Consider the following 27337-nt stretch of genomic DNA (forward strand, 5'->3'; position numbering starts at 1 on the left):
TTTGGAAACTATAAAGATATAGACAGCACGAATGGTGAGGAATATATAGAAATATTGTGAATCATTTAAAATACTTCTAAAAGTGTTCTCACTTTCGAAATAACTTTAATTTATTTTGAAATCCAAGCCAACAGCAGGGTAAAATCGTATTAATTCTGTTCTCGAAAGTTCTGGGTCAAATATTCTCAAATATGGTGCGGGGTTCCCTTGTCACATTCCCAATTGATTTCCAGGTCAATGGCGAAGGGGAGGCATTTCTCATGGCAACAAAACAGAACAGACTTTGGCCAGCTGCAAACCCATGACTGCCACCTGTTGGCGTGGCAGTGGCAGGCAAAGGCACGGGCAGAGCGACCGTTAAACAACTGGACAAAGTCACGGGCCCCCGACAGGCGTCACCCGCTATGGGCAATAAATAATTGAGAGGCGAAAGAATTTAATTCTGGCACTTGTCATGTCAGGGGCTCGTCACTTTGATAAACTTTGCATGCGGAAAGTCTTAGTCTTTCTTTTGTTCCACATTAAAGTCCCTGAACAGACTGTTGTGGTGTCATGTGCCCGTCAAGGAGTAGTCCGAATATCAGTGGTTGGACGCGACATGTGACAACTGAAATGACTTTGCACCAGAGAACACTTTTGAAATGTCTTTGCACCGGGGAACACTTATGCATTTCCACAAATCACAAATCATTGTGTGGGAAGTGTTTATGGCATTTTGCGAAAACATTTCCACGGTTTCGGAGGGGATCTTTATGAAAGCAGGAAATGCTAAGAACTATTTATAAATACTTTGTACGGAAAGACTTTCGGGAAAAATTATGACCAGTTGAGGAAATTGTAGAATGTACTTTAATTGGAGAGCTCTGAGGCATCATGTAGTAATAAATTTGAAGATCATTAGAGGAATAGGGGATAGGATGTTCCATCAAATTTTCTTGGCATTGGCACTGTTCCCCGAAGTGGTGGTATAGTACACCCTATAGATGAACAGCCCAACTGCTAGGTGGACGGCAATGACGGCCCCAATAGCCGATATGATATCGGCATCCATGTTGCCGATGAGAAAGAGATTCTTCAGGACCACAAACTTCAGAGCGAAGAACGTGACAACAGGGAAGCCGATGATCAACGAGCAGTAGAACATCAGCAGGAGAACAACGAGAACGGGATGCTGCTTCTGGGCCTGCTGGGGCAGGATGTTCTCCCACTCGGACAGCGTTTCGATCTGCTCCATGCGCGAGAACTCCTGCTGGAAGATCAGGCGGAACATGTAGACGGCGATCAGGATATGCATCACGATCACAGTGGCCACACCCGAGCCGATGTCCGCATTCAGGTGGCTGGTGCCCAGGAGCACGTACTTGAAGCCGCAGAAGATCAGAAGGGGACAGAGCAGGAACACGACCACGAAGTAGACCAGGTGCTGCAATTCATTCAGCAGGACTTCCGCCTGGGATTTCTGGGGGGAAATCGATTCAGGTTCAGGTTCGAGTGGGTAATTATTGCAAGTGGTAACCTCTAAGGACGTTGCCATTTCCAGTCTGGGAAGATCCTGAGGGGAGCCCGACCCAGCCCTGCGTAGCCTGGCAAGCATTTTGAATCAGTAAATCCTGTTTAAACATTGACATGTGCCTTAAGGCCAACTCTGGTGGGACCGACATCCCCTTGGCCATAAACGCCATAACGTGGGCCCAATTAAGGAATTAGCTTTGAAGTGACAAAACATCCAAATTTGTCCCGCACATTAAGAGATTGGCACGCCTCGAGGCAGAAATATCTGGTCCCATGACCACGCGACATAACTAAGTATAAGCACTAGTAGTATGGCATGAATGTGATAATAAACCCCCGTTTCGGGCTGAGATTAGATAGCTCTCCGAAGAGTTAATTAGCCAGACACTGGAGTTCGGAAGAACAGAATGCCATCGGAATCGGACTATATGTCCGATAAAGTTCTCAAACTCAAATCAACGTCGTGATTTTTATGGGCTCACTCGAGTCAAATTCTCAGCCTGGAATTTATAGCCAAAAGATTATTATACTCGTGTGTATTTGGGGCCTAGCTCCTGGTCTGGTCAGCTGACTCTTTTGGGGTATGGTTGGTGTTTCCCCAGGCAAAATTATGAGTAAACTTCTTCACACTAAACGATCCATAAATTCTGATTGCTTCTTTCGTTGTCTGGAAATTCATTTGTGACATTTTCGCGTTTGATTTCAACTTGCCATAAATTAGATGATGATGAGGCATTCTGGGGAGGGTACAAAATTTGTGGTTCAATGATCTGTTATTGAATGATAAGGGCACGGGATGAATCTTTGCATCTTTATGATCGGATTTATAGGCTTTTTAAATAAATATAGAAAGTGTAATTGCTTTAACAAAGATACACGAAGATGAAAGATGGCTAAAGACAACAAATTTGTCTACAAACTGTCTATCAAGATCCTATTTGAATAATCCGGAACGATATTTGACATAAGAAGAGCGAAACTTTGACCATAGGCTAGCATATATACTCCTATATCTGCTATTCAATTGACGTTAATATCAGTTAATGTTCGTTATCTCGAATTGCCCGGCATTACTCATACGCCGTGTGGGCCAACTGATTTTGTTCGCCCCCAGAGCTCTGCTGAGGCTTGGCGCCAGTCGCAGAGGCGCAGAGCAGACTAAAAATAAATCGTTTATCTAATAGAGTGCAAAGTATGGGCTTGGTCTCTGGTATATCCCATTTATCCACAACAATTTTGGGGAATTTGTATCAATCGAAATCGTCTGAATTTCTATAAATATTCTGGCAGTGATGATAAAGAGTTAAGAATAATTTGAATGTGGGTATTTTTATGGTTATTCGATTGGTTCTGTTGCCAGGTTGGGTTCAAGAACAGAAGGCGCTCTTCTTTTAGCCATGGTTTCTGGTCTGCTGAAGAGCTGGCCATCGGCCAAACGCGCAACAGCTGCGACCACAGCGGAACAGGCGCGAAAACAATGAGAATTATGCCAAGTTCACACATGAATTGGGTCAAAATCGGACACCTGAGAAGAAAGGGTATTGCTCACTGCTCATTAGATGATGATGCTCGCAGCAGATGCTCAGAGAGACCCATGCAAATTTAATGACAACTAATGGCACAACTATTTGAAATTCAACTCCTGTCGGGTCTCCACTCCGCTCCACTGCACTCCTTCCGGGACGGCATCGGAAAATACTTGCCCTTGAACCAGAGCATGCATCGAGTTATTTATTCAGGCATCTGTGTTGGCTTCTACTTATATGACTGCAATTATGGTAATTGCCTTGTCTGGTCTGGGCTGGTCCCGGTCCCGAGGCACTTCCTGGGCAGCTCGGCACTTCGTTTGCGTCCATTTGTTTGCTCTGTTCTCAACCCAAACCACATTCGACTCCCCCTAGCCTGGCCTTGGCTTCAGCAGAGTCCTCTCTCCTCCCTCCTTAGCCTTGACAAACCCATTGACCGTCAATTGAAAGTTGACCAAGCTTTTTTATTGGTTTCCTTCGAGTGTGCCTGCTCCTTGGAATGCCTGCAGTGGAAAATTCCAGCCATAGCTACCCCCCAGTGTCTGCCGGTTGACACTTGACCAGGTCGGGACACATGTTGGCCATTGTTCAGCCTTTAAACCGCTTTGCTGGCTGCTTCAAGCATTAACAGGAAGCGAGCTGGGACAATGGCCAAGGGCCCCTTTGTTGTCAGCCCAATTAAAAGTTGCTTTCCTTCTTGAGCTTTCAGAGATGAAAAACACGTTCGCCAAAGGACCAAGACTGTTGCAGGGCAAGAGCCAGGGGACAAGCACTGCCGTGGACCCATAGCCAAAGGACACAAAACACTTAAATGCTAAACCAACTGTTGATACAATAATTCCGTTGCTTGAAGTCCATTATCCATCGTCTCCCCGATTTGCATACAACACAAAACAAGCTTGAAACAGCTTGAAATCGGGATTTGTTTCTTCCCTCACCTCCCCACCCCCCACAGAGGAGGGGCCCATCCATCAAGGAGACGGCAGCAAGGCCCGGTCATAGACACTGGACAAGTTTAACGCACTTTCGAATGGGCTTCTGTGTATCCTTCTGCCTATCCTTTTGTGTATCCCTCTGAATATCCCTCTGTGTATCCCGCAGTGTATCCTTTTATCGCTGAATGCTTGGGGCAGGTCGGTTACATCAATTTTCGGGCACACTCAACATAAATTTACTGGCCATGTGGGAGCGCTCAACTTTGAACTGAAACTCAACCGAAAACCCAAAACAGTTGTAAACTATTTGCTGACCTGACCTCAAGGCTTGAACCTTAGATAACCTCCACATCTCCAGAAGTCGTCACACAAATGATTTTTCGGTGACATGTGATGGATGCTGGATGCTTGAAATTGTTCTCCCTCCGGGGTCAATGTGGGGGCCGTCGTTAAACAACAGGACGGGATAGTAATGAACGCATTAATGAGACCCGAAATAGCAGGACGAAACTGCTGCGGGTCGGGACTTCCAGAGGAGATGAAATGGGAAATTAATTAGATATAATGTGGCAGACAGATGGATGTTCCACCAAAATATACTGCCTCTTGGAAGAACATCCAAATAGTTAAGCAAACAGAGTCTCGAGAGTCTAGTGTCTAGAGTCTAGAGTCCAGACCTAATCAAACATATTTAGTTTAGTTTGCCTCCCAATCAGTGCCTAAACATGCTGGGAGTCAGGTACAATAGATCTCAGCGAAAGCAAAGATAACTACAAGTCAGCTGTCGCATATTTTTGCCTGCATTTGCCACAAATATTTGTGCAAAAATCCACCAAGAGTCGCTTTGAGTAGAGTCAACAATGGTCATGCGACCAGGTACAGATACAGATACAGATACAGATACAGATACATACAGATATATGTAGATAGGGGTCTGATAGCAAAAGACCCCGGGGACAGGCACGAGTCTGAATTTATGGGAAGCTTTGTTGTCCAGCCTGACAGGGGAGCCATTTTCCCATCCCATCATCGCAGCTACTATCTCCCGTAACTCAAACATGGTCCATGTCATCATTATTTGGACATTTCCTAAGATTTCTTTAGTAATATTGTTCTTCTGCAAAGAGAACTTAACTCATTCCCTGGAAAGGAATCCATAATTCCATTTATCTTGAACAGCCAGCCTGATTATAGCCACACTGCGGAATCTTACACTTCAAATAGTCTCTGGATTAAGGGGATTCGGTGTGGCCCATTCAAATCTAATTAGGACTTCAAAAGAATTGATTAAACCTCCATTATCGTTGGCTATTGAAACAATATCAGCATTTGAAACGTATCAGCAGGAAAGGCTTACAATTTTAGTATCAATTGGGGTAAGCCCAATGGGAACCAGACAAAGAGCGTATGAGGGTACTCGTAGATTAAGTATTGTGGAACTCTGAAGGAGGAAAGTTCTACAAGTTTGCTGAAATTGTAAGAGCTTTCTCTTCATAGTTCTCCTAGGTCTTCAGTGCCCCTAGAGCACCACTGTCTTGTGTACTTCTTGGGATTTGTAACCTAGGTTTGAAGAGCTTCAGTCAGGGAATGATTGAACATTTTGTATTGTTAGAACACTTATGAAGAAGTTCTTCTAATTTATCTGAATCTCTGAAGAGTACTTGCAATGATAATTAACCTTGACATTAAGGGAACTCTGGTGATGAGTCTTCATTGTACTCCTGTCAGCAGAGTGCCGCTCTAATTGTTTGTATACCATAAGACAAGTGATTCACTTTTATGGACTAAAATTAGCTTTGTCCACTCAGAAGTGCTGACGTCTGTTTGGCCAAGAAATGGTTTGCTTTAAGGATGAGGATGCCATTTACATTATCCATCCGAGGTAAGCCTTGATTTCTACTCTGACTTGCTTCAACGGCACGTACTAATAGCAGAAGGATTCTCTTGGGGATTGTGGATTGGGAGCAGAGGAGACCTTGGTCAGCGCTGGACAAGATGGCATGCAAATGGAGGTGTTTTGGTTTGGCCCACTTTGAGGCATGCAATGCCGTCTCGGAGACGGAGTTCAATGGCCCACCGCAGTCGTGGAAGGTCGTAGAAGGACGTCAGCAGGGAGCCAACTGCAAGGACTCCTCTAGACTGCTCCTGAGCGCCCCTCACTGCTGCATTGCGATGCAGAGCACGCGAAGGCGACGAAGTCGAAGACGATGACATTGACGTGCGTTGGCGCAGTGCTGCCTGCCGCCTGCCGCCTGCCGCCTCCTTGTGGCTTCCACGGTTTCTAATGAACCTACCCACATCTCCACCTGCTGCCTGATCCACTCTAGGTGCCAGTATTATTTATTGGCCAGCGGTGTCGACGGCTATCGCGCCCATTTATTTCCACATGCACCACATGCACCGGCCAAGGCCTGCATTCATCCATCCCATCCCTCCACCGGGGGGCTAAAAATAGTTGCAAGCCTTCCACCTTCCCGCAAGTAGGTCGCCGAAAGTATGCAACACTCTTTGTGCTTCTTATTAAAAACGGAAATGCTACAACAATACGAAATTCTATAAATCTCTTCAGTGGAAACACACGCCCATGAGTGCGCCTCGAGAGGGGGTAAGCCAGAGAGGAATATTTTCACATACAAAAACAGAGAGCGAGGATGGGGGTACCGTTCTGAACCGTTAAGCGACAGCATGTGCATGCCAATGCCTGCTTGGGTAACAGGCCACGTGTAAGCGGAGGGGAGGTCCCTGCCCATGCAAATGATTTAATCCGGATGATAGCTTCTGTCAAGAGCTGCTTAAAGATTCCGATTCCGATTGCGACCTCGACAGCCAAGCGGATGCACACATTTCTTGCTTACACTAACAGTTATCAGACACTCGAGTAACTGTACTGTACTGTAACCAAGTACAGTTGAACCCTCTTGAGCACACACATTCCGAAAACTCAGGGATGATGGGAGGTATTTGTGGGGGGACAAGGCTTAAGCCTAGGAAAAGCTAATTGGCCTCTCGCTTAGACACGCACATGCTCGGAGATAACCCAGAGAACGGGAGATGCTTGGCAATTATATAAATCTAAGACAATTAAGAAAGAGTACACCGCAATCCGAGCAGATTTTATACATCTCCATCCAAAGGCAGGCCACGCGTGCCAGCTACATATGTATATTTCGGGGTAAATATGGGAATATCAATAAATTGACGTCAGTTGGGGGTGGAGCATGGAAATTGATTCGAAATCTAAAAACTTACAAACTATCGAAATCGTTTCGCTTGATTTGTTATGTAATAGGACACCCAAAAGGGTGGAGGAACATATGAATTGTATAATTACAAAATGATTCCAATGCAGAGGAAAACTACTAAAATATAATACAGATACACAGACCAAGAATATGTAATTGCTAGAGGACAAGCCCCCTGCCGACCCCCGACAAAAAATACACTTTCGATGATGACGACGACCGAAAACTGTTTTATATAATAGAGAGATGATTCCCAGAAATGTTACACTTGACCAAAACTTAAGCACTTCCCATTGCCCATACATCCAATAGTCATCATCTGTTATAGCCAAAATTAATTTCAAAATCAAAACATCTGTTTACATTGAAGCGCTAATGATTCTCAGTGCCGCCACGTGCCGTCGTGTAAACCTGATTATCCGAAAGTGGCCATAAATCAAATACTATATGCGAATAAGTACCAGTCGGAGAAATTTGAGTAGTCAGAATAGATTGCATTATCCCATTCTTCAGCAAATTGAAAACGTGATTCGACGACCGACGGCTCTCCGCCTCCGCCTCCGCCCCCATCTCCATCTCCATCTCCACCTCTACCGGTCTGGTACAGAGCAATGTGCCTATTCAATTATCCATTCATTTACGGTAATGGTCGAATTACATGGACCCCTTTGCATAGCGGTTTCAATGGGTTATTACCTATTGTTTAGTCGTGAATACAAAGTGAATCACAGCAGCATTTGCCAGATATTTCCATTTACATTTTCCATTGGAACATGTGACACCTTGCACTTTGCACTGATTGTGTTTGCACTGCGACGGGGAAGGCAATTATCCAAGGTGGAAACGTCAGGCGTAACTATCGTAACAGTGTGAACAGAGCACAAAACACAGACCACTGGCAGGGCTTCCGAGAGACTTTCGATGTGGCTGTGGGTGGGGTGTGTGTGTGTTTAACAGAGCTGGCCGGTGTGGAGTCCACAGCCGGAGCTGGAGAGGAAGAGCACTGACAAATGTGAGAGATTTATGATGCAAATTGTAGGTGACACTATCAGCTGACAGTGCTTTATCTGCCCACAATATGCAGCCATATATCAGGGGGAACATATTTTTTGGTCGGGCAGGGGGGTGCTTAGTTCTCTATTTATGACTCTTTCGACTTTTGATGGATATTCTCTAGCTATCGATAGGAATCTTTTGCGCACTTCTTGCACCCGAAAATAGATGACAAATGTTCTTCCTACAGTGCGGCGAGGGGATGTACTTTTGACGGAAAGGATTCATTCCAACCGGCAGCACTCACAGACTTTCTCTTTCCCTCTGCCTCTGATTTTGCCGGTTGGAGTCACATGGCGCCCACATCTGTTAGTCAGCAGAAGCAGAGACGACGGCGGGCGACGCCAGCGACCTTCTGACTAGAGATGAGCGCGTGACAGGTGTTAAAGTCACGAAGCTGCAAGAGAGGGAAATGAGATTTTCTAAGTTAGAGCCTGTTTCGCTAGTTCCAGGAAGATCTAGTTCATAGCGGAAAGTCCTAGTTTGTAGAGCTATAACCATTTAAATAACCATTTAAATATATCCCAAATTTCTATTCAATTTCTATTTCTGGAATAAATGATGGCCTTCTGTTTTCCTTCGGGCTCGAACGAAGTGCGTCTCTGCTCTTGACAGATTTGGCAATGCTGTAAAGAGGGACAAAAACAATAAGCTATGGCAGAACGAGAGCCGAAGTGAACGCCGACGCGACGCCCGCCCGCCTCGTTAGCTTAACTCGATAAAAGTGTGTGTGCCAAGGTGTATGGAAGCAAGGTGGGGCGTTGCTAGTCAGGCGGCGGAGCTGATTTAAAATATGTCAGCATCGCAAGAGCATGGTACACCTTGCATGACGCACACCTTGGATGACGCTTAAGCAGCAGCAGCAGCAGCAGCAGCTTTTTGTTTGCTGCTGCTACTGGCGCTGCTGCCGCCTGCTGCCGCCTGCTGCCGCCTGCTGCCTGCTGCTCACTTGGATAATAAAACTGGCAACGCACACTCGAGCGGCAAGTCAATTTGCAAATGCTGTTCATACGCGGCGGCGGTGGCGGAAAGTAAAAGAATTCAAATAAATACTAAAGCGCGCCAGGCGACTGCGAGGCAATACGGTAATACTCTTGCCCCGGTCCTCAGTCCTCAGTCCACTCAGTCCACTCAATCCACAGTCACCTTCACCCACAATCACCTTCTCTCATCTCTCATCTCTCATCCCGTTCCGTGTTCCCACGTCAACCGTGCGCGTGCGTACTCTGCTACGGTGTCGTGTCCGACGGCAGAGCAGAGACCCGCAGCTGCGGGGCCTCCAAAATCAGAGCTTCATGACAGTCTTCATCTCGTGTCGTCCCTAGCAAGTCCAGTTCGAAACATAACGGACAAAAATACGGCGACAAAAGTCGCGACCGCGCGTTGCCCAGATAACGGGGTTCGCGGAATACGAGAGCGCTCGAAAGAGCAGTCAGCCGCCAGTGAATCAGATAATTTCCAAAATTGTACGGGCGTACATAAGTTGTATTGTAGTTACTGTACACATCAAATCCACCAAAAACTCCAATTGTGGAAGCTGTTTTTTTTTGTATGGCGAATCTCACCTTCCACAAGTGAAAACCGTTTAGTTTAGTTCAGTTTAGTGTTACTGTTCGATATGTTCGTTCCCCTGCCGTATATGGTCATACGATTCTCAAAATAAAACGTTGACGGCATTTAATTTGCATAAAAAAAAGCAACGAGCGCGTTGAAATATGAAATTATGGAAATATTCCAACAACAACAATAACAAACACATCAAATTATCGCTCATACGTTTCATGAGCATAAACTTGCTCTCGCTCTAGTTCTCCCTCTCCCTCTCGATTCTGTCCCTGTCTCTGTCTGCCTTTGTTTTTGGTGAATTATTATAAACAAATGGGGCAAACAGCTTGTTACGGGACAGAATATTTCGCAAATATTTATTTTCCACCTAAAATATTGAATGCAAATCGGGATCCAACTGCGCCACAGGATATCACATTTTGGTTGGCTCCAAAATCCAAAATCGAAAGAAAATATCGGGGAAAAAGGCATCAGTACGATGAGTCAGTGCTTGAAAATTTATGAATTTAAGAGAAAGTTAAATAATTTGAGAGAATAATGATCAATATTTGTGATAATAACTGAAAAAGTCTGAATGAAATAAATAAAATTAAAACTTTAAAAAAGTATTGCAGTTCTTCTAAAGTTAGAGAATGAATAACCCTGAGAATGAAGAAAAATTTAATTTTCGATTTAATACCTTTAAATCGTGTTTAAAAATATCAAAAAATGATATTTAACATAAAACATAAAATGTAAATATGTTACTGAAGAATACCTTCAAATACAATCAATAATAATTTGTTGCTTATATTTGAAGGAATTTCCTTCAATATTTAAGTAAAGAAGAGTTTCTAGCTCAGGTATTCCTACCCCTAAAGCCGTACCCTAAAGACGCACAAGCACTTAAAGCCAGACACGGATAACAGCAGTAAAACAATAAAAAACCGCAGCTTCAAAGGAATTAGCAACATTGTTTAATATTGTTTAATTGCATATAAAGGAAGCGAACTTTAAGACTTTGTTAAGTGTGCTAAAAAGATTGATGGCACTACGCGAAGTGAAAAACCATAGAAAATAGATAGACTAGACGTTAGACGTGTGGGTGTTACACGATCGTCAGTTGGCGGAGGTGGATGATAATGAACTGCATTTCTAATCCGAATTCGTGTGCTGCTCTTTGCAGAAAAACTCCCAGTGGACCCAACACCACGCAAAGCACTCTCCATGAACGGCTCGAGCATACCCAGACAGCAGCAGAAGAGCACGCCCAACAACTTTCCCTTATAACGAATACTCCCCGCTGACCTGGACCTGGCCCAGGACCAAACGAGACCAAAGTGAACACACACACACACACCCCCAAAGAGAGTGTGCTGCCTACCGATTATCGCAAACCGTAGCCGTAATTAGTCAAAGCCAAATATGATAGTCGACAAGTCGGATCTGGTGGGCGAGAATGCCTGGACGAAGCTGCTGCCCGAGGGCGACAAGGGCAAGACCCCCATCATTGTGAAGATGGGCAACAGCAACAGCAACAGCAACAACAACGAGACCTCTGTCCAACCGGAAACCACGCAGCTCAGCGTGGACCAACTGGTGTTGGCCACCACTCCGGGCGTCGTCTCGGAGACGGCATCCGGCGGACCCGTTCTCGAGGAGAGCTACAAGCGCAGTGCCACCTATGCCTCGAACATCAACAGCACCGGGGGCGAGTCCAGTGGCAGTGGCACGCAGCTCTCCCGCAAGGAGTCCATCCTGGGCACATTTCACCGACAGATCAGGCGATCCATCAAAGCCGTCAGCGAGTCCCCCGGACAACTGAACAGGTGAGTAATCGCTCACTCTAAAAGATAGATTATAAAAAGAGAACTTCCTGTTTGTGCCTGTAAAATATTACTCATACGCCAGGGAGTGCCGCTAATCAGTTGGCGGAGAAAAAAAAAACAAAGAACCTTCATTCAGATGGTTCTTCAGAAGATCTAAATATTAGTAGGTCAACGTATAAGCAAATGGCTCTGGTTCTTGGATGATTGGATGGCATGTTGAAGATTTCCCTGTGATGCTTTGACAAACCATCAACGAAAACGATGTACGTGTCCCAGTATTCCTATAGGGAATTCGTCTCCTGTTAAGGCTACACATCAATGTTGTACCTTCCTTTAGTCAGCATACTGTTTGAATACATATTCATTGCTTACAAAGATGTAATCTTTCAATATTTGGCGCGCAACTTATCATCAGATTTCGAGAAAATTCACGCGCCTCCCCGCTTTGCTGGCCCTCTTAGCATACAGTCATTCTATTAAATATAGCCGCATAGTCCACCGCCAGACAGTCGGTGGCGAATAAGCAGAGAAGGCATTTCTTTGGCAACGCCTCCTCACACACACGACACGTGTCGCTACCACCGATGTCTCGGGCGTATCCGTTTTACCGCTTTGATATGCAAATGCCTGCCCGTCTGACGTCTGCCCAGCGCCAGATAATGCCTCTGGCATAGAGATAATGCAATCATCCAAACAGTGAGACCATACACTGAGAAAGAGAACGAGAGCGGATCGGATCGGGACGGATCGGGACGGATCGGAGGCAGTCGAGCGAGATAAACCTTTTGAGTTGATTGCCTGAAATGACAAAATTGAATTATTTTTGATTTAAATGCCGCGACAGTGGGTGGACAATTAAATATTATTTCCGCCTGCTGTTCCACAACCACAGGCGGAGTCAGAGCGACGATATGGCTGCGATTCTGATTCTGATGCTGCCTTAATTGGGCTTAGAATCCAAGCCTAATGAACGGCCCTGACATTAGGCGTGCGAGCACTACATAAGTATTTCATATTTTGATAGTAAACAGCAGCTCTCTCTCTCGTCCACACTGTTGACCGACTCCCTGGGGCATGTTTATTGAGAACATTCTGCCGGGAGGGGGCTGCTACTAGTAGAGTCAATGATCGCACCTGCCGCGCCGTGCCGTTCGCATTCTGCCGATCTCTGCCTTGACACGAATTTGCATAATGCGAAAGAGCCGTCGCAAATCGGAATCCGAATCGGAATCGGTATCGGAATGAAGTGTCTTGCATTTCAGAATCCACTTTTGCGGCCCATAAGTCAATTAAAAACGTGTTAAACGCCCCGACAGCTCATTGCGGTTCGTTCTGGCCGAGTGCCAGGGGTAGGCTGCTCGTATCGTAGGGGATTTCCTATGCGGCTCGAAGCGAGAATTATGCTTGTCAATAGTCTAAATCCCCAAGGCTATATATAGCCAGATCCCACTGCGTGGAATCCAATACAAACATTTACACACTCTTTATGGCCCGATTCGGCACACTTTCTTCGGGGAATCGCAATCTTCGATTGTCTGCTGGGCGTATGATTAATTTCGAAGCAGTCAAACAGTCAACAGTCAACAGTCGGCAGTCGCCCGCCCCCCTTCATTTCCGCTGTGAATTGATTTGGCCAATATTTGGAGACGCGACGCCACTCGAGAGCCCAAATGTGACCGCCAATAGCTCGTCCAATTCGACCTGTTGCCTACGATTCAGCGAAATTAATTATTTTTATTATGATAGATTCATTTGATAATTCCCATTACCCCAGTGGAATAACCCTCTGGCTGTTGACAGGCGATAATACTCACCTGTTGAGAAACAGAAGTATTGCTTTCGATTCAGGGGAGATTGTGCAAGATCTAGACATTAAATTGATCACATGCTCTTAATTGATTCACAAGATTATTATGTGAACTATAACTTTTAGAAGGTAATTCGATCTATAGTGTAACATTTAAGGCTTACATAGTGGTTTGTTGTCGGCTTGTGTTTCACATTGATCTTGGAATAACAGAACTCCATTGCTAACACAAGAATGATATGAATGAAGTGATCTTTAAGTGATCTCTATAAGACTTTAAACATGAACTTTTTGATCTTTCAATGCTTAATGATGTGCTTTCTTGAAGTGATTGGCCAAAAAGATCCAAATATTGTTTATATTCTTTTAGCCATTGCCTTTAGGTGATCTCCATGAGACTTTAAAGATCCACAAGTGCATCTTACTGATCTCTAATTCGAAATAAAAGTATTGTGATGCCATTAATAAGGATTTGATTCATTCTATAATGCATCACCCACGAAAAATATGGCGATCGGTTCACACTCGATCGATAATGATCCTGCTTGAATTATCTTATCACCAGGAAGAAGCCGTTCCATTCCAGGCATGATCGCAGACCGATTTTTGATTTAGAAAACCCTTTAAAATTGGTTTAATAATAATCTTTTATAATGCCCTAATTCCTGAACGTGACTTGTGGTTTCGAACATTCCATCCTTCCCACTTGATAGATTGACTGATCCCCAGGGGCCTGCCCTGTCCATGTGTCCATCATGTGATTGAGGAGAACTTTGGCAGTAGAACGAAATGGAAGCCCCCGTAGACACGTTGGGCGTGTGCAAAAGACGTGCCATTGATAGCTGCAAATAATACGAGTATCAAATATCAGGGGCGATTGAAAGGTGGCTATAAATTGTTCGAAATGCAAAGGAACAAACGAGAGTCGAAAGTCGCCATTTCTGAATGCGTAGGACGTGTGTCGGTCGATCCGGGAGTCACATGCACTTCTCCGATCTATTTTTAGGGGGAGGCAGTAATCTGAAGAATTTTCCATAGATTCCATAGGCCAAGCTGAGAGCTCAGTCGAGACGCTAATCAGCTAACGAATCGTGATTTAATTTGTTTCCCCCCACTAAGCAGACGTGCCTGATTTGATTATCGAATATCGTGGCTGTGGCCCCACAGACATTAATATGGCCATATCGTGCATACATACAATATGTTGGATATATACTAAAGATACAAGATATAAGATATCTGTATATATGTATCTCTTTTATATTTTATGGCACTAATGGAAATTGCAGTTATAAATTGAGTTTTATGCGTCGCTAATTGGCGAAATATCTTTAAACTTGATTCGCACTCCTTTCCCCCACTCTCTCTCTCTGCCTCTCCGCCTGCCTCCATTCCTCAGAGAATGGCTTTAATTGTCTTTTGACAACAATTTATCGAAACGACGATCATTGCCGCCTGTCAGGCGAATGTAACTGTTAAAGCTTAAGGCGATTACATCTTTGAGGGCAATAAAGTGCGGCGAATTGCCTTGATTTAAGGGCGAATTAAGCCTGGGGGCCGACGCCAGGCGAAAGCTTCCTGATGCTGCCTTCCCATCACAGAGCGGGCGAGCGAGCGAGCGAGAGAGAGCGAGCTCTTTTATTCGTTTTGTTGCTCTGTCGAAAAATGAGCAGCGATTATCAGCTGTTGTATATCATGCTCTCTCACGCCGTGTGTGTTTGTGTGTGTGTTTTTGTCATTCTGTTTGTGTTTGCTTTGCTTTGTCGCTTTGTCTCTGCTTCTCCCTCTTCTGCTATCGCGTCTTCCACTTAAAACTCAAAATAAAAAGCAACAAAGCTGTCAACCGAGCACCAAGTATTTCAGATCGAATTTAGTCGTCTTCGCAGAAAGTTATACACCTGTCCCGCCGCTCTCTCGCATGATCGCTGTCTCTCTCTCTCCCTGTCGTTGCACAAACGGCGATATCTGTTTCTCTATTTAAGCGCACTTCTGTGCCACACGGCGCTCAGTTGTGAATTCGACAACACCGTTGAAAGAGTGACCGAAAGAACGTGCCACGCTTGAAGATTTTTTACGTAGTTCATCCGCCCCGTTGCCGACGCCGCCGCCGCCGCCACCGACGCGACGCGACACGCCGCTCAGAGGCGATCCCACTGTGAATATAATGCGCGCTTTTGTTTATTTCAAAATAAAAACCATTTTTGCCTTTCCCACCACAAAAAGAACGCATTTCTGATCAAGAGCCGCAAAAGTGGGCAAAATATTGTATCATAAAAAATAAAAAAATAAAGTTCCGTTTTGTTGTGTGTTTCAAGTTTATCGGTGGAGAAACCTGCCCCACACACACGCTCCACATACCACCACACTCGCATAACCATAATCCAACGATATCGTCATCCGCTGCTGCGACATCCGACAGTATTAAAAGTATTAAATTCAAAAAAAGTGCTCGAATCTACTATTGTTTTCAAAGTTCTGTGACCACTGTTCCATTTGAAAGAACAAGAACAACTGTGCCACCACAGCAGCGCTCTCTGACAGAAAGCGAGAGCTTTTGTTGTAGCTGTCAAAAGGAGTTGTCAAACGCCAACGCAACTGTTGCTGGGCCGTGACGTTACCTTAGCTGCAAATTTACATAGTGTTACACAACTCGAAGGGAGGTCCACACGTGTTTGGACTGAAATATTGGAACGCCTCAACATTTGTACGCAATTTTTTGTGGCAAACATGAAGCGTCTGATGACCTGGGAGCGTGATCTGGTGGATGCCATGTACGAGTAAGTGGCAAAGACAAAACGATTTCATTTATCATATAAGCATTATGTATATACTCGTACTCGTACAGTGGATAACATTCAAGTAGTTCAGGTTTTCAATTGCATTGTTTTGAAGACCAGAGGCATCGGCATCGGCATCACGTGTTTGCCTCAAACTTGTTTGAATTCCATTGAACTCGGGGCATAAAAGTGATCTGTCGACTGGGTATTTGGGGTACAGTGAAGCATACACTGCTCCCCTTGAAGAGAGTACACTGTACGATGTCATCATGCCAAAATCAAATATAATATGTACGAGAGCATGGCAACAACAGCATAGAAAGTGCAGCAGAACAACTCTTATACCAGCAGAGACATTCAGATGCATCAGCTGGGCTGGCGTATAAGAGAAACGCATGTGATCTTCTTCGAAAGAGTGAGGGAGAGAGCGAGCGATCGCCGATCGTTGGTGGAATTTAAATGCCGGCACCTTTACCTTTATAAATAATTTAGAGGCCGGTGAGGAATGCCTTACCATATTGGCGATATGCCACCAACGCACGCAACAAACAACAAAAACCGTTTAGGCTTTGGAAAGGATTTTCTCAAGTTTAAGATATCAACGATCGCCCTGCACGCTTTTTTATTTGCTTTGCGGCTCATACAGCTCTGGCGATATTTGCATTTTCCATATATGTACATAGCTGTATTACTATTAGGGCTTCCATTCAAAGATAACCGAAAGTGGGAGAAGATAGCAGCCAGAGTATATAGAGCGCTTATCTGGGGATTTTTTAACTGTAATATGGAAAGAGGGTCAGGGTTTCAGGGTGCTACTGTTCGTATTTAATGATCAAATAATAATAATTTTAAGTCTAACCTTGATGCGGAGGATTTCCGTGCGTGCCTTTTGTTGGGACTGTACCTGGACATGGAAGTAGACAAAAGTTAAAATTACCCTTCGAGAGTCTTGTTTTCTTTTGTCTTATTTTGCAAGCTACTTTTTGTTGAGACACAGGTACAGTTCTACAGCTATAAGAAAGAGCCAACCATTTGCGCAGATTGTACGTAAGAATAGTAAGACTTAAGACTGTACCTGTTTCGCGTAACCAAAGAAGTTAGTCTTTGTGGAGACTGTACTTAAAAGAAACTAAATGCCACTGCAATTAGCAATAAACTTGCAATAAAACGTTTACCAACTTCGTGTTTAAACCATAATAAAAGCGGCTTTCCAATGCCATAAACTGAGGATCGCAGTTTTTGCGGAGACTGTACTCCAGTGACTTCAATTTGGGGATTCAGAAAGCGTGTAGTCATTAGCTTAACAAGCGGCGCATGCTCGGCACTTCTAGCTTCCTTCCTCTCTTTGAGTTATATGCTTCTTGTGCAACCTTTTGCCAATCTGCTGACAAGACGCTGTCTGGCTGGCTGTCACATGGCCATAATATTTGCACGGTTTATTTCTGCTGTTGCCAGTGCTCCTCTGCTTCTCTGTGTACCTTTCTTAGTTCGAGTGCCAGGGCGAGTATTATTTACAAGTGTGCCGCAAGCGGTTCGCGATTAAGACAGATAAACCGAATCGTTGTTGATAAAGTCTGCGGAGCTGCGCATTTGTTAGCACCTGGAAACGGGTCTCCGACTTCGAGTTCGAGTTCGGCTTGGGCTTGGCTTTGGCTTTGGGGGGCTGTGCCTACCTCCGGATGTGGGGAATGACTCACGAGATGACATGTACAGATACAGATACATTCGCTCCGCTTGTTTGTAGATACTTTTCCAGTTAATGACGAACTGGCGAGAGCTCTGTCACTGATAATTTCATATGCAAATATCCGCGGGTCTCCATTTCATTTTGGGGGAATTGAGACATCTGCCTCTGACTGGCATTTATGGTAATAATTTCTTTATTCGCACACTAATTGCGATCGCAATTCAAGGTGGAAACTTCCTAGACACAAACGGAGCCTCCTAAGACCTTTAGCAAATTTCGATGATAAATACTTGGAACTTGCTAAGTGGTTGCTCAATTTGTCTGTGCTCTGCGTGCTCCGGTTTCCCCAGCGACACACGTTCGCAACGTGACTCCAAAGCTAATAATATCTCTTGAATCAATATTTATTTATTTGCAATTTAAATGAGGGGAAAATTCGGCGAATAACTATGTCTGAAGATCGATTGGGAAAGAGCGATATTTAGGGGATCATTATTGATCGGTGATCAGAGAAGGTTAAGTGATCATTTCAGTAGATCCTTTAGGTGATCGTTATTTAAAGGCAGATCTTGCTCCTGCTTCAGTAGATCTTTTAAGTGATCTTCTCTTCTAAAATACCATTACTTCTGTGGGTCGCTAAACCTTTGGACCAAACTACAAGGCTTTTCGCCACTATCTCATCTTTCTGAGGCTTAAAATAAACCACCAAATCAGTGGCGACTTTTATGAGCTCTAAATTCGTGGAATCTTCTCTTGACTTCTGTCCGTTTCCACCGACCACACTAATCAGGGGCCGTCTTTGGACTGTCAAAAGTTTAGTCATAGTGTTTAGTGGTCATATCATGGGCATAAGATTGCCATATCTTTACACCGATATCAATGCTTGACTACAAATGCCATGATTACCGTCTCCGCTGCTCGGCCATGCGTCACAGCGTTGACGTCACACAATGTTTGAGTTATCAAAAAGTAAGGCAAATATTGTTATTATTACTCTTCTCTATGTATTAGTGTGCACTCTTTATATGTAACATTACTCATGGGAATGGGAATTATGGGCTCAGACATGGCCCTGCCCGAGTGGTTCTTCCCGTGCAAAGTGCTTTATGGCCCGACAATCTGTATTTTTGTTTGTTTGTTTGGGTTCTTTCCAGAGTAGTTTCTGCGACGTGATCAGAGGAGCACTTGAGATAGGAAACCCACCAAGCGCCATTTTTATAGTTGACGGATTATCATAAGCCCCTAAAAACAGTAGCTTTAGAACGGACGGGGGGGTCATTCAACTGCAGAATTCGGCAGACAAATGGCACTGCCAACAGGGAAATTCTGTCTATTTTTACACGACCAAAGTTCGAGGGAAATCTATCTGACAGATAGAAGGCAGCATGAACCGGTTAGAGGGGGATCAGCTAAAGATAAATCGCCATTATAAATATATTTCTTGCTGCAGCAAAACAAATAATAATTGAGTCAGTCAATCCGCAAATATCTGATTAGCTGGGAATATATTTGCTGGAATATATACGTATAGAATTCCCTTGATCGATCCCTCACACCTGGAACCTGGGACATGTGTCGATCCCCAAGCAAAAGCCCCATGTTAATGAGGCAAACAGATACCCTCACGTGTGTGTGTGTGTGTGTGTGTGTGTGTGTCTGGGTGTTTGTGTATCTGATAGATACAAGCAGTACAAACAGGGTACATGTGTAATTAGGTGAAATGAGTAAATGAGGCAGCCCCACATTCGACAACATAGACAAAAACAATTTGTTTTGTGTGCGGTGTGCGGTGTGCGGTGCAGTGGGGTATTCGTGGGGCTCGTTCGTTGGCTGGGGGATTACGGCGGGGCCTCTCCTCGGCTGGGACTAATATCAACAACGCGACGAAGGCGAACTTTTCAATTTTGCTCGCCCGACAGTTGGCCAAAAGTTGTGCGACCGCACAGTTCACCCATTAACAAAAAGATATAAGATATACGCGATCCACAAATTAATGGAGGCCTGAAGTGAAGAGTTACCAAACACAAAGAAGAACTAACCATCGAGATGCTGACATCGCTTTCGAGTCACTTGCGGGACTGCTCGTCGGCGGAACATCGTTGCCTCGTGCTGAAACACTGTCCGTGTTTTATTTTTATATCAATGACAAACTAGAACAAGAAGAAACGTTTTATCTGTGTTTTTTGGTTTGCCAAAACAAGAAGAAAAAAAAAACAGCAAAAAGTTCTCTCTACAAAGGTTCAGCATTTTGTGTTCTGCACCGCACTCTTGTGATTCGATAAAATCAACGATACCATACGATTGATCAACGCACTCAAAATGTCAGAGCTACGTCGCAGTCTCAGTCGCCTGTCGATGATCATGTATCGTGCCACACATTCCAGCGAGCAGTCGTGGGCAGAGGAGCTGTTGAGGTAAACATTGAGCCATAATGGAAGGATCAGTGGAGTGGCTTAATCTACCACTTTATAATCTTTAGAGATCCTCAAGTGATCGGCCACAGAACTTCTCTTTTAGATCCTTCAAGATATAGTACATCTTACCACATATCCTAGAGATCATCAATAGTATAGACTACCGACCACTTTTGCAATCCCTAAGTAGATATCTTCACCTCATAATCTGCACCATTTCTAACCCAAGTATTTCTCTACTTGATCCCATCATTATGATTTACATTACATATATTTTTGTATGCTTAAAGTCTGATTATGGCTGTAATAATCAGACTTTAAGCATTCCTAAGCCTAGTAAGAGATCTAAAAGTTCTCTATAAAGCAACTTGTTGGTAGATTTCCTCACATTTCAGGCGCAATCTGCATAGGATTCCGGTTCTATTGCATTCAAAGCCTTGTGCAAATATTAGTTTTCATTAGCTTAACGGTGTTTCATAATAGTTGTAGAATGTGCGATAGTCGCTGCGCTAGTCACCCTTGAAGTTTATTTAAACAGCTTCGATCTCATTGCTAAACACGGGATATTTACCATAAATACTCGTACAATACGAATATGCATCTGTGTATTCAGAATTCGAGCACATACTCGTATATATGTACGTAAATGAATGTTTAATTGAATGCCGCATAAATATTTGCCTGGCTTTTTAGCTGAACAGAATAGTATATTTATTGTACTTTGTATGTATGAAGGTGTATTCTATCCACCTTTAAGTTCAAGGTTCATCTAAACAGAGACCCATGGAAGCTGGTTCTATCCCATTCTGTGCCCCATCCGCACACGATCTCTGCGAGTGGCAAAGATGTGGCCATTATTCGTTGACAACATTCTAGTGGCTATATTCAGATTCATAATTATCTTACATTTTTGGCAATGCCAACGGAATGGTATGGTATGTATTTGCATTAGCACGCTTCAAAAATATGGGAAATTCTGTGTGAAAATGTAGCAAAAATCATGGGCATTCTCTATTCCATTAACAAAGGATTGACTCTAAATAAATATTCGTAATTCAAATCGTTTGAACAAAGCCTGATCTTCCTATGTAAACTTTCCCACCTCTCTCCCAGTGTGTCTTAGCAGTTAAGGATCTCCTCTCACCGCTATCTCCTTCCCAATGGGATTAGCAATCAAGAATATACTCTTCGTGCCATTATTGCCCATCGTTTCTCCATTCATTGCGAAACTTACATGCACTTACATACCACAACAAATGATCGATCACTTGAAAATCCACACAAAATTAGCCCACATATCATATGATATTTCGAAACGTGCTGTAAAAACGTCTGGCACTATTCTGTGCCCGCTGTTCGTATTGGCATTCGTTTCGGCTTTGATTTATGGCCAGCACTTGCTACCAATTTACAATATCTTATACGAGATATTATGGTGTGGTGCATGCACTGCGGCCATAAAACACTCTTCAGAGGAAACATTCAATTTACATTCCCTGACGGCCATAAAAGCAACACAAACCACAGATCAGTGACGTCAATTGGGAACCAAACCAAAGCAAAGCCCCGCCAATCGTAGATTATGATCACGACCATGGTCAACTTATTTGCACCTTTAAAAGTGCATTTTCACGATCGACAGAGAGGCATAGGGTGCCGTGTGCTCGTACAAATAGTTGGCCCCTGGCCAGCAGCTGAGGAATGACTGAGGAATGAAATTCCATAGCGAAAAAAAACCTCAAAAGCACCTCTAGAATTGCACCTTCGGTTGAGTTGATTTCATCTTGTCGAAGGTTAGTTCTGTTATGATTTCTATGAGCACCTATATTCCAGGGGTTTATCTCTAAGGCAGAGCTTTAATTGCGGGTCATTACCCATTAGCCGAAGGCCCAGCCAGGGCTTATCTGTATTATATAATCTGTACGAGTATCGTAGTACCCACATAAGTGTTTTCTCGGTATCTCTGGAAGCCTGGAATATAAAATTCCAGCTGATATCATGCTGGGTCGCTTGTGTCGTTCCATTGAACTTTTTTCGAGTGCTCCCCCGCTGCTTCAACCGGTTCTTCCCCCCAGAAGACTCTTCAGACTACATATGTACATATAATATTATTATTGTTGTATTGCATTCGGCAAACAACCCAAAAAATCATAACGATACAATAACAAATTAAAGCCGGTTTATTTGCATGAGAAAACAGCAACAAGCCGCATCCACAGCAGACTTTGACTTCATCTAATGAACTCTAATGCCGCGCCACTCCACAGCTGTCCCCCGTCTGAGAATTCTACGAATTTTGATGAAGCTGCGCACCTGATTCGGAACTCTCAAATCGAGAGAATCATCATGTTTTATTCTCAGAAATTCTATCACTAAAAAAGGCTAATTATATGGCGTGTTGATGATTAGACTTTTATTATAAACTAAACTTACTTAATGGATCCAATGGATATTTATATATTTTATAATCGAAACATCTTATCTTTAATTTAAGTAGAGTGAAAGCTCTCTTTATGAACCCCAAACCTCAAACCTCTTACGATTCTATAAAGATAATACTTCCCCGAAATATATGAACATTATTGTATCATGGGAAAAATCAATGAAATATCTTTTGTATATTTACATTTTGAGAGAGAGAGAGAACCATTTATTAAGAATTTTACGAATGCTTTAAATGTTCATTCTATAATCTGACTTTTCTCATTCAATTAATTTCTATATAAAGACAATTATGAATGACATAAATAATAGCCATAATCCGACTGTTCTTTCATTAGGAAATTTCCATCTCAATGGATTTCTAATGCTATTATATCATTTGTCACTAGTTCTTACCTCATCATCTACGACCCACCCGTTTCTTCCTATGGGATTAATAGATCATTTATTTGTAAGCTTCGGTTCTTGGGAGAGGGAGAGAACAAGAGCTTTCCACCAAGAAGCCGTCGTGTATGTGGGGAGCATATTCCACTGGAATGGAATCCACGCACAAAGAAGAGAAAGAGATAGAGGGATAGGGAGAGGGAGAGGGAGAGGGAGAGGGAGAGGTGGGGTGCTGATAAAGAGTGCAAATGAAACAAAAATGGAATGATAATGTATGGCAAAGTAAAACAGAAACTGCACTGATTTCTGTTTCTGTTTCAGTTCGAGAACGAGGGAGGAGAGAGCACTTACAGTTAGCGATTACAGTTGTTCCGGCAAAAAGCTAAACGAAGTTTTCCAAAACCTCGGACCGGGTTTGGTCTGGTTTGGTCTCCTCCTCAGTGCTAATCCAACTGCATTGATGATCGCAGCGATCTAGTTGTAGATCTCTTAAAAACAACCGAAATATTGAAACCAATGGGTTTCCTACGCGTATTAGACTCACGACTCTAATGCTGTTCGTTATCGGTCTAGTGTTTGTTCTCTGTTTCTCCAGTATTGTGCTTCAGGCCATGCTTTGGTAAAGGAATAAAGTGTTCTATTATCCTATATGCCCATTGAGCCACCATCTGGGAATGTGTCAATGGTTGAGTGTCATTCAGAGACAATCTGTTTTGTGATGTGATTTCCTGTTTTTCCCGAACAATGAACGGCTTTAATCGGTTGCTTTATGGTGTATTCCTTGTGATTGAATGTTTTTGTGCTACCCTACCGACGATAAAATGGGAGTATAGGCACTGAAAGCAGGGCAATTCCCTCAACGCAACGCATACCATTGCGTTGAGGGAATAGCCCTGCTCTCCTCTCTGGGGTATACCCTTGTTTTCAAAGATTTAAACAGATTTCGAAGAGCTTAAAGTACGAACTGTACCAAAATAGAATCATTCCAAAGCCCCGAATGTTGTGTAAACCCTCTGCTGATTGAAAGCCATTCCTGCTTCCAGTTAAACCCCTTCTTTTCTAAGACTTTTGCCCAAAAGAACATCTATTCTATAAATATAACGTTGTAACATCTGTTCTCTTCTGCTTTTGTAGGTACCGGCAGACACGTTTCAGCTCGAGGCGTGTCCGGAAACGTGTGGTGTTCAAGCATGGCGAATGCAACGTGGTGCAAGGCAATGTGGCCAAGAGGCGTCGTCGATATCTGCAGGTGAGTGGTGGCTGAGAGGAGCCGTGTGGCAAGTGCGTGGCTATATCTAGTGCGTGCGGGGTCTAAATATAGTGGGTCTTTCTCTCGCATTTCAGTTTGCATAACTTAAAACCGAAAAAGAGACAGTGCTGTCTTATGTAAAGGGATTTTCAGTGTAATTGACAATTGTGTTCGTTTGTTCCATTCCATAGGACATCTTCACGACATTGGTGGATGCTCAGTGGCGCTGGACGCTGCTCGTTTTCGCCGCCAGCTTCGTCATTTCGTGGGCCTTCTTTGGGTTCATCTGGTGGATCATCGCCTATGCCCACAACGACCTGGAGTACATCAATTTGAGGGACAAGCAACCCGATCTGGTGGCCAATATGACGCACACGGTGTGCGTGACGGAGGTGAAGAGCATCATGACCGCCTTCCTCTACTCCGTGGAGACGCAGACGACCATCGGCTACGGCAATCGCTACGTGACGGAGGAGTGCCCGGAGGCCATCTTCACCATGTGCATCCAGTGCATCACGGGCGTCTTCATCCAGGCCTTCATGGTGGGCATTGTCTTTGCCAAGCTGTCGCGCCCCAAGAAGCGCGCACAGACGCTGCTCTTCTCGAGGAACGCCGTTATCTGTCATAGGGATGGTGTGCCCTGTCTGATGTTCCGCGTGGGTGATATGCGCAAGTCCCACATCATCGAGGCGCACATCCGGGCGCAGATCATCCGCAAGAAGGTGACCAAGGAGGGCGAGGTGCTGCCGTTCTACCAACAGGAGCTGCACATAGGCGCCGACGGGGGCGAGGATCGGTTGATGTTCATCTGGCCCACCACCATTGTCCACAAGATCGATCGGAACAGCCCACTGTACATGCTCTCCGCCTCGGATATGCTGAAGGAACGCTTTGAAGTGGTCGTCATGCTGGGTAAGTCGAGCACTCTTCTCCTCTTTCTGTGGACTAAGCTAATCAATTCCTATTCGCTTGCAGAGGGCGTCATCGAGTCCACTGGCATGACCACTCAGGCGCGCAGCAGCTATCTGCCCTCGGAGGTGCTGTGGGGCCATCGCTTCGTCAATGTGGTATCCTTCCGCAAGGAGACCGGCGAGTACGAGGTCGACTACACGCTCTTCAACAACACCTACGACGTGGACACGCCCCTGTGCAGCGCCAAACAGCTGGACGAGCTCAAGTCTGAGTACTCGAAGAGCGCCAAGAGCTGTCTGGGTGCGGCCCCGTTCCCGGATCGCGCTCTCTCCGCCAGCCTGTTCCAGCGCATTGCCTCCGCAGCATCGGTGGACCATCTGGATCCGGCGAGTGACGAGTCGCTGGACTCGGGCCGCCTGCAGATACGCTCCCATTCCATACCCAACGGCGTGCTGGCCAGCGAACTGGAGCCGCTGAACAACAACAAGCATGGGGCGTCGTTCACCATGGGCGGACTGACCATTACGACGACGGCGCCCAGCATACCCAACCTCTCAAGTATTAACGAGAAGACCAACTCTGGTAATTCCATAAACAGCAGCAACTACAGCAACAACAACAGCCTGAGCACGCTGGCCATAGGATCGGGTTCGGGTTCGGGCTCTGGCAATGGCAATGGCAGTGCCCCAGCCACGAGTCCCAGCAATGGCAGCATCCGCAAGTCGAATCCGCGTCGCCTGAGCATCAAGCAGGACCAGCTGCCCATAGATTCCATATGTTGATATTATTACAAGTAGATGGAGGAGTAAGGAGAGAGGAGAGCCCTCCCCCTAGCCCCCAATGTTGTATTCTATTTAAGTGTAGGCTCCTCTAATCTAACTCTAACACTAACTCAAAGTAGATTAAGCGAGATGATTCCCGTCAAAGCCATAGAGCTGATGCAGCTGTGAAACTTTCCCCGTAAATCCTGACCATGCTGAAGCGGAGGCAATTTGATTGCTTCCCAAAGAACTAATAACGAACGTATAAACGATTGTACTATGTATAGCCTAATGAATGATGAATGATTTACGTTGATGATAGCTTTAGTTGTATTGAATTTACTATAATTAAGCTAAAACAACATTGATATTACCGCAGAGTACGATGTGAGACACAGAAACCAAAATGCTGCAACTTCCTCGTAAGCTTAGACCACTAGAAAAATGTTTATAAAGCTCATTATACATAAATAAATACCATATTATTATATGAAAAGAAAATGAAATGATAATGAAAAATACGAACGGAATTGTGAATTCCCTTTTACCCCATTATAATTGTTGAACATCCCCTGATTATAGAAAATTCCATTAGAAAGAATGAAAAGTTTTAAGCAAAAAGTAAAATGTTTCAAAAACACGAGCTTGAGTTCTGAATAATGTGTGGACAATAAAATTGTATGAGCATGAATGATAGATTTGATTGATTGATTGATGTAGATATGTATTTTATGTGTAAGTGTCGCCAAGATTGTGAAAATGAAAGACCAAGAATATACCTATATAAGAAAAATCAAAAATTATGTGTGTGTTCCTTGCTGTGGCTTTGTGTTGGGGTGGGGAAAGCCTTGGATCATTTGGAATTCCAAAGACTCTTCCGAGACATAACACGTCCAGATACTGCGCTAAATAGCCGAGATATATATAGCGGTTAGAAAAATGCATTATTTTAATTATATGCACAGCCAATATCCCGGACAAGTGGGTGGCCCGATCGGTGAAGCACTTTCTTTGGGAGCATCGCGAGGATCCAGACTGTCGATCGGCATCAACATCTCTACAAATTTAATGATGTTATGCGAATATCGTCATAAAATGGATATCTTTTTAGGAATGCGAATCAATTGGCAAATATGATCCACTATACCTATAGCTTGGTCAAAATTGTGCAAATACCCAATGGATGGCGCAGGAAAGTTTGATAAATTATGGGAAAATCAATGCTCATTGATAAAAAAATAGCTCAAGTAGAATTTATCTAT

At 44.1% G+C, this 27337-nt stretch overlaps 2 protein-coding genes across 7 annotated transcripts; one reads left to right on the forward strand and one right to left on the reverse strand.

Moving 5' to 3' along the window:
- On the forward strand, positions 1 to 26550 carry LOC6587925 (G protein-activated inward rectifier potassium channel 3). Of its 6 annotated transcripts, none has more exons than XM_026985682.1 (5): positions 1 to 34; positions 11000 to 11642; positions 24288 to 24402; positions 24594 to 25314; positions 25378 to 26550. In XM_026985682.1, the coding sequence occupies exons 2-5, from the start codon at positions 11239 to 11241 to the stop codon at positions 26094 to 26096; spliced, it is 1959 nt and encodes a 652-aa protein (XP_026841483.1). In that variant the 5' UTR covers positions 1 to 34; positions 11000 to 11238; the 3' UTR covers positions 26097 to 26550. The 6 variants fall into 6 exon arrangements, with proteins under 6 accessions (XP_026841483.1, XP_026841477.1, XP_026841474.1 ...); XM_026985676.1 differs by lacking the exon at positions 1 to 34 and adding an exon at positions 9310 to 9353; XM_026985673.1 differs by lacking the exon at positions 1 to 34 and adding an exon at positions 9613 to 9734.
- On the reverse strand, positions 846 to 1561 carry LOC6587893. The gene is made up of 2 exons (XM_002014049.2): positions 1517 to 1561; positions 846 to 1459 (listed from the first exon to the last, which is right to left on the reverse strand). Exons 1-2 carry the CDS (start codon positions 1532 to 1534, stop codon positions 926 to 928), a joined length of 552 nt encoding a protein of 183 aa, XP_002014085.2. The 5' UTR covers positions 1535 to 1561; the 3' UTR covers positions 846 to 925.
- Positions 26551 to 27337: the final 787 nt, after the last annotated feature.

The sequence above is a fragment of the Drosophila persimilis genome, unplaced genomic scaffold (assembly GCF_003286085.1).
Source record: "Drosophila persimilis strain 14011-0111.01,24,50 unplaced genomic scaffold, DperRS2 tig00000000-arrow-pilon, whole genome shotgun sequence".
Taxonomy (NCBI): Eukaryota; Metazoa; Arthropoda; class Insecta; order Diptera; family Drosophilidae; genus Drosophila; species Drosophila persimilis.

Excerpts from the sequence above, each read along its gene's own strand:
- LOC6587925 (XM_026985682.1), top strand. The coding sequence starts at position 11,239 with ATGATAGTCGACAAGTCGGATCTGGTGGGCGAGAATGCCTGGACGAAG. Across the intron at positions 11,643-24,287 it reads TCCCCCGGACAACTGAACAG|GTACCGGCAGACACGTTTCA; the intron begins GTGAGTAATCGC and ends CTGCTTTTGTAG. Across the intron at positions 25,315-25,377 it reads TGAAGTGGTCGTCATGCTGG|AGGGCGTCATCGAGTCCACT; the intron begins GTAAGTCGAGCA and ends ATTCGCTTGCAG.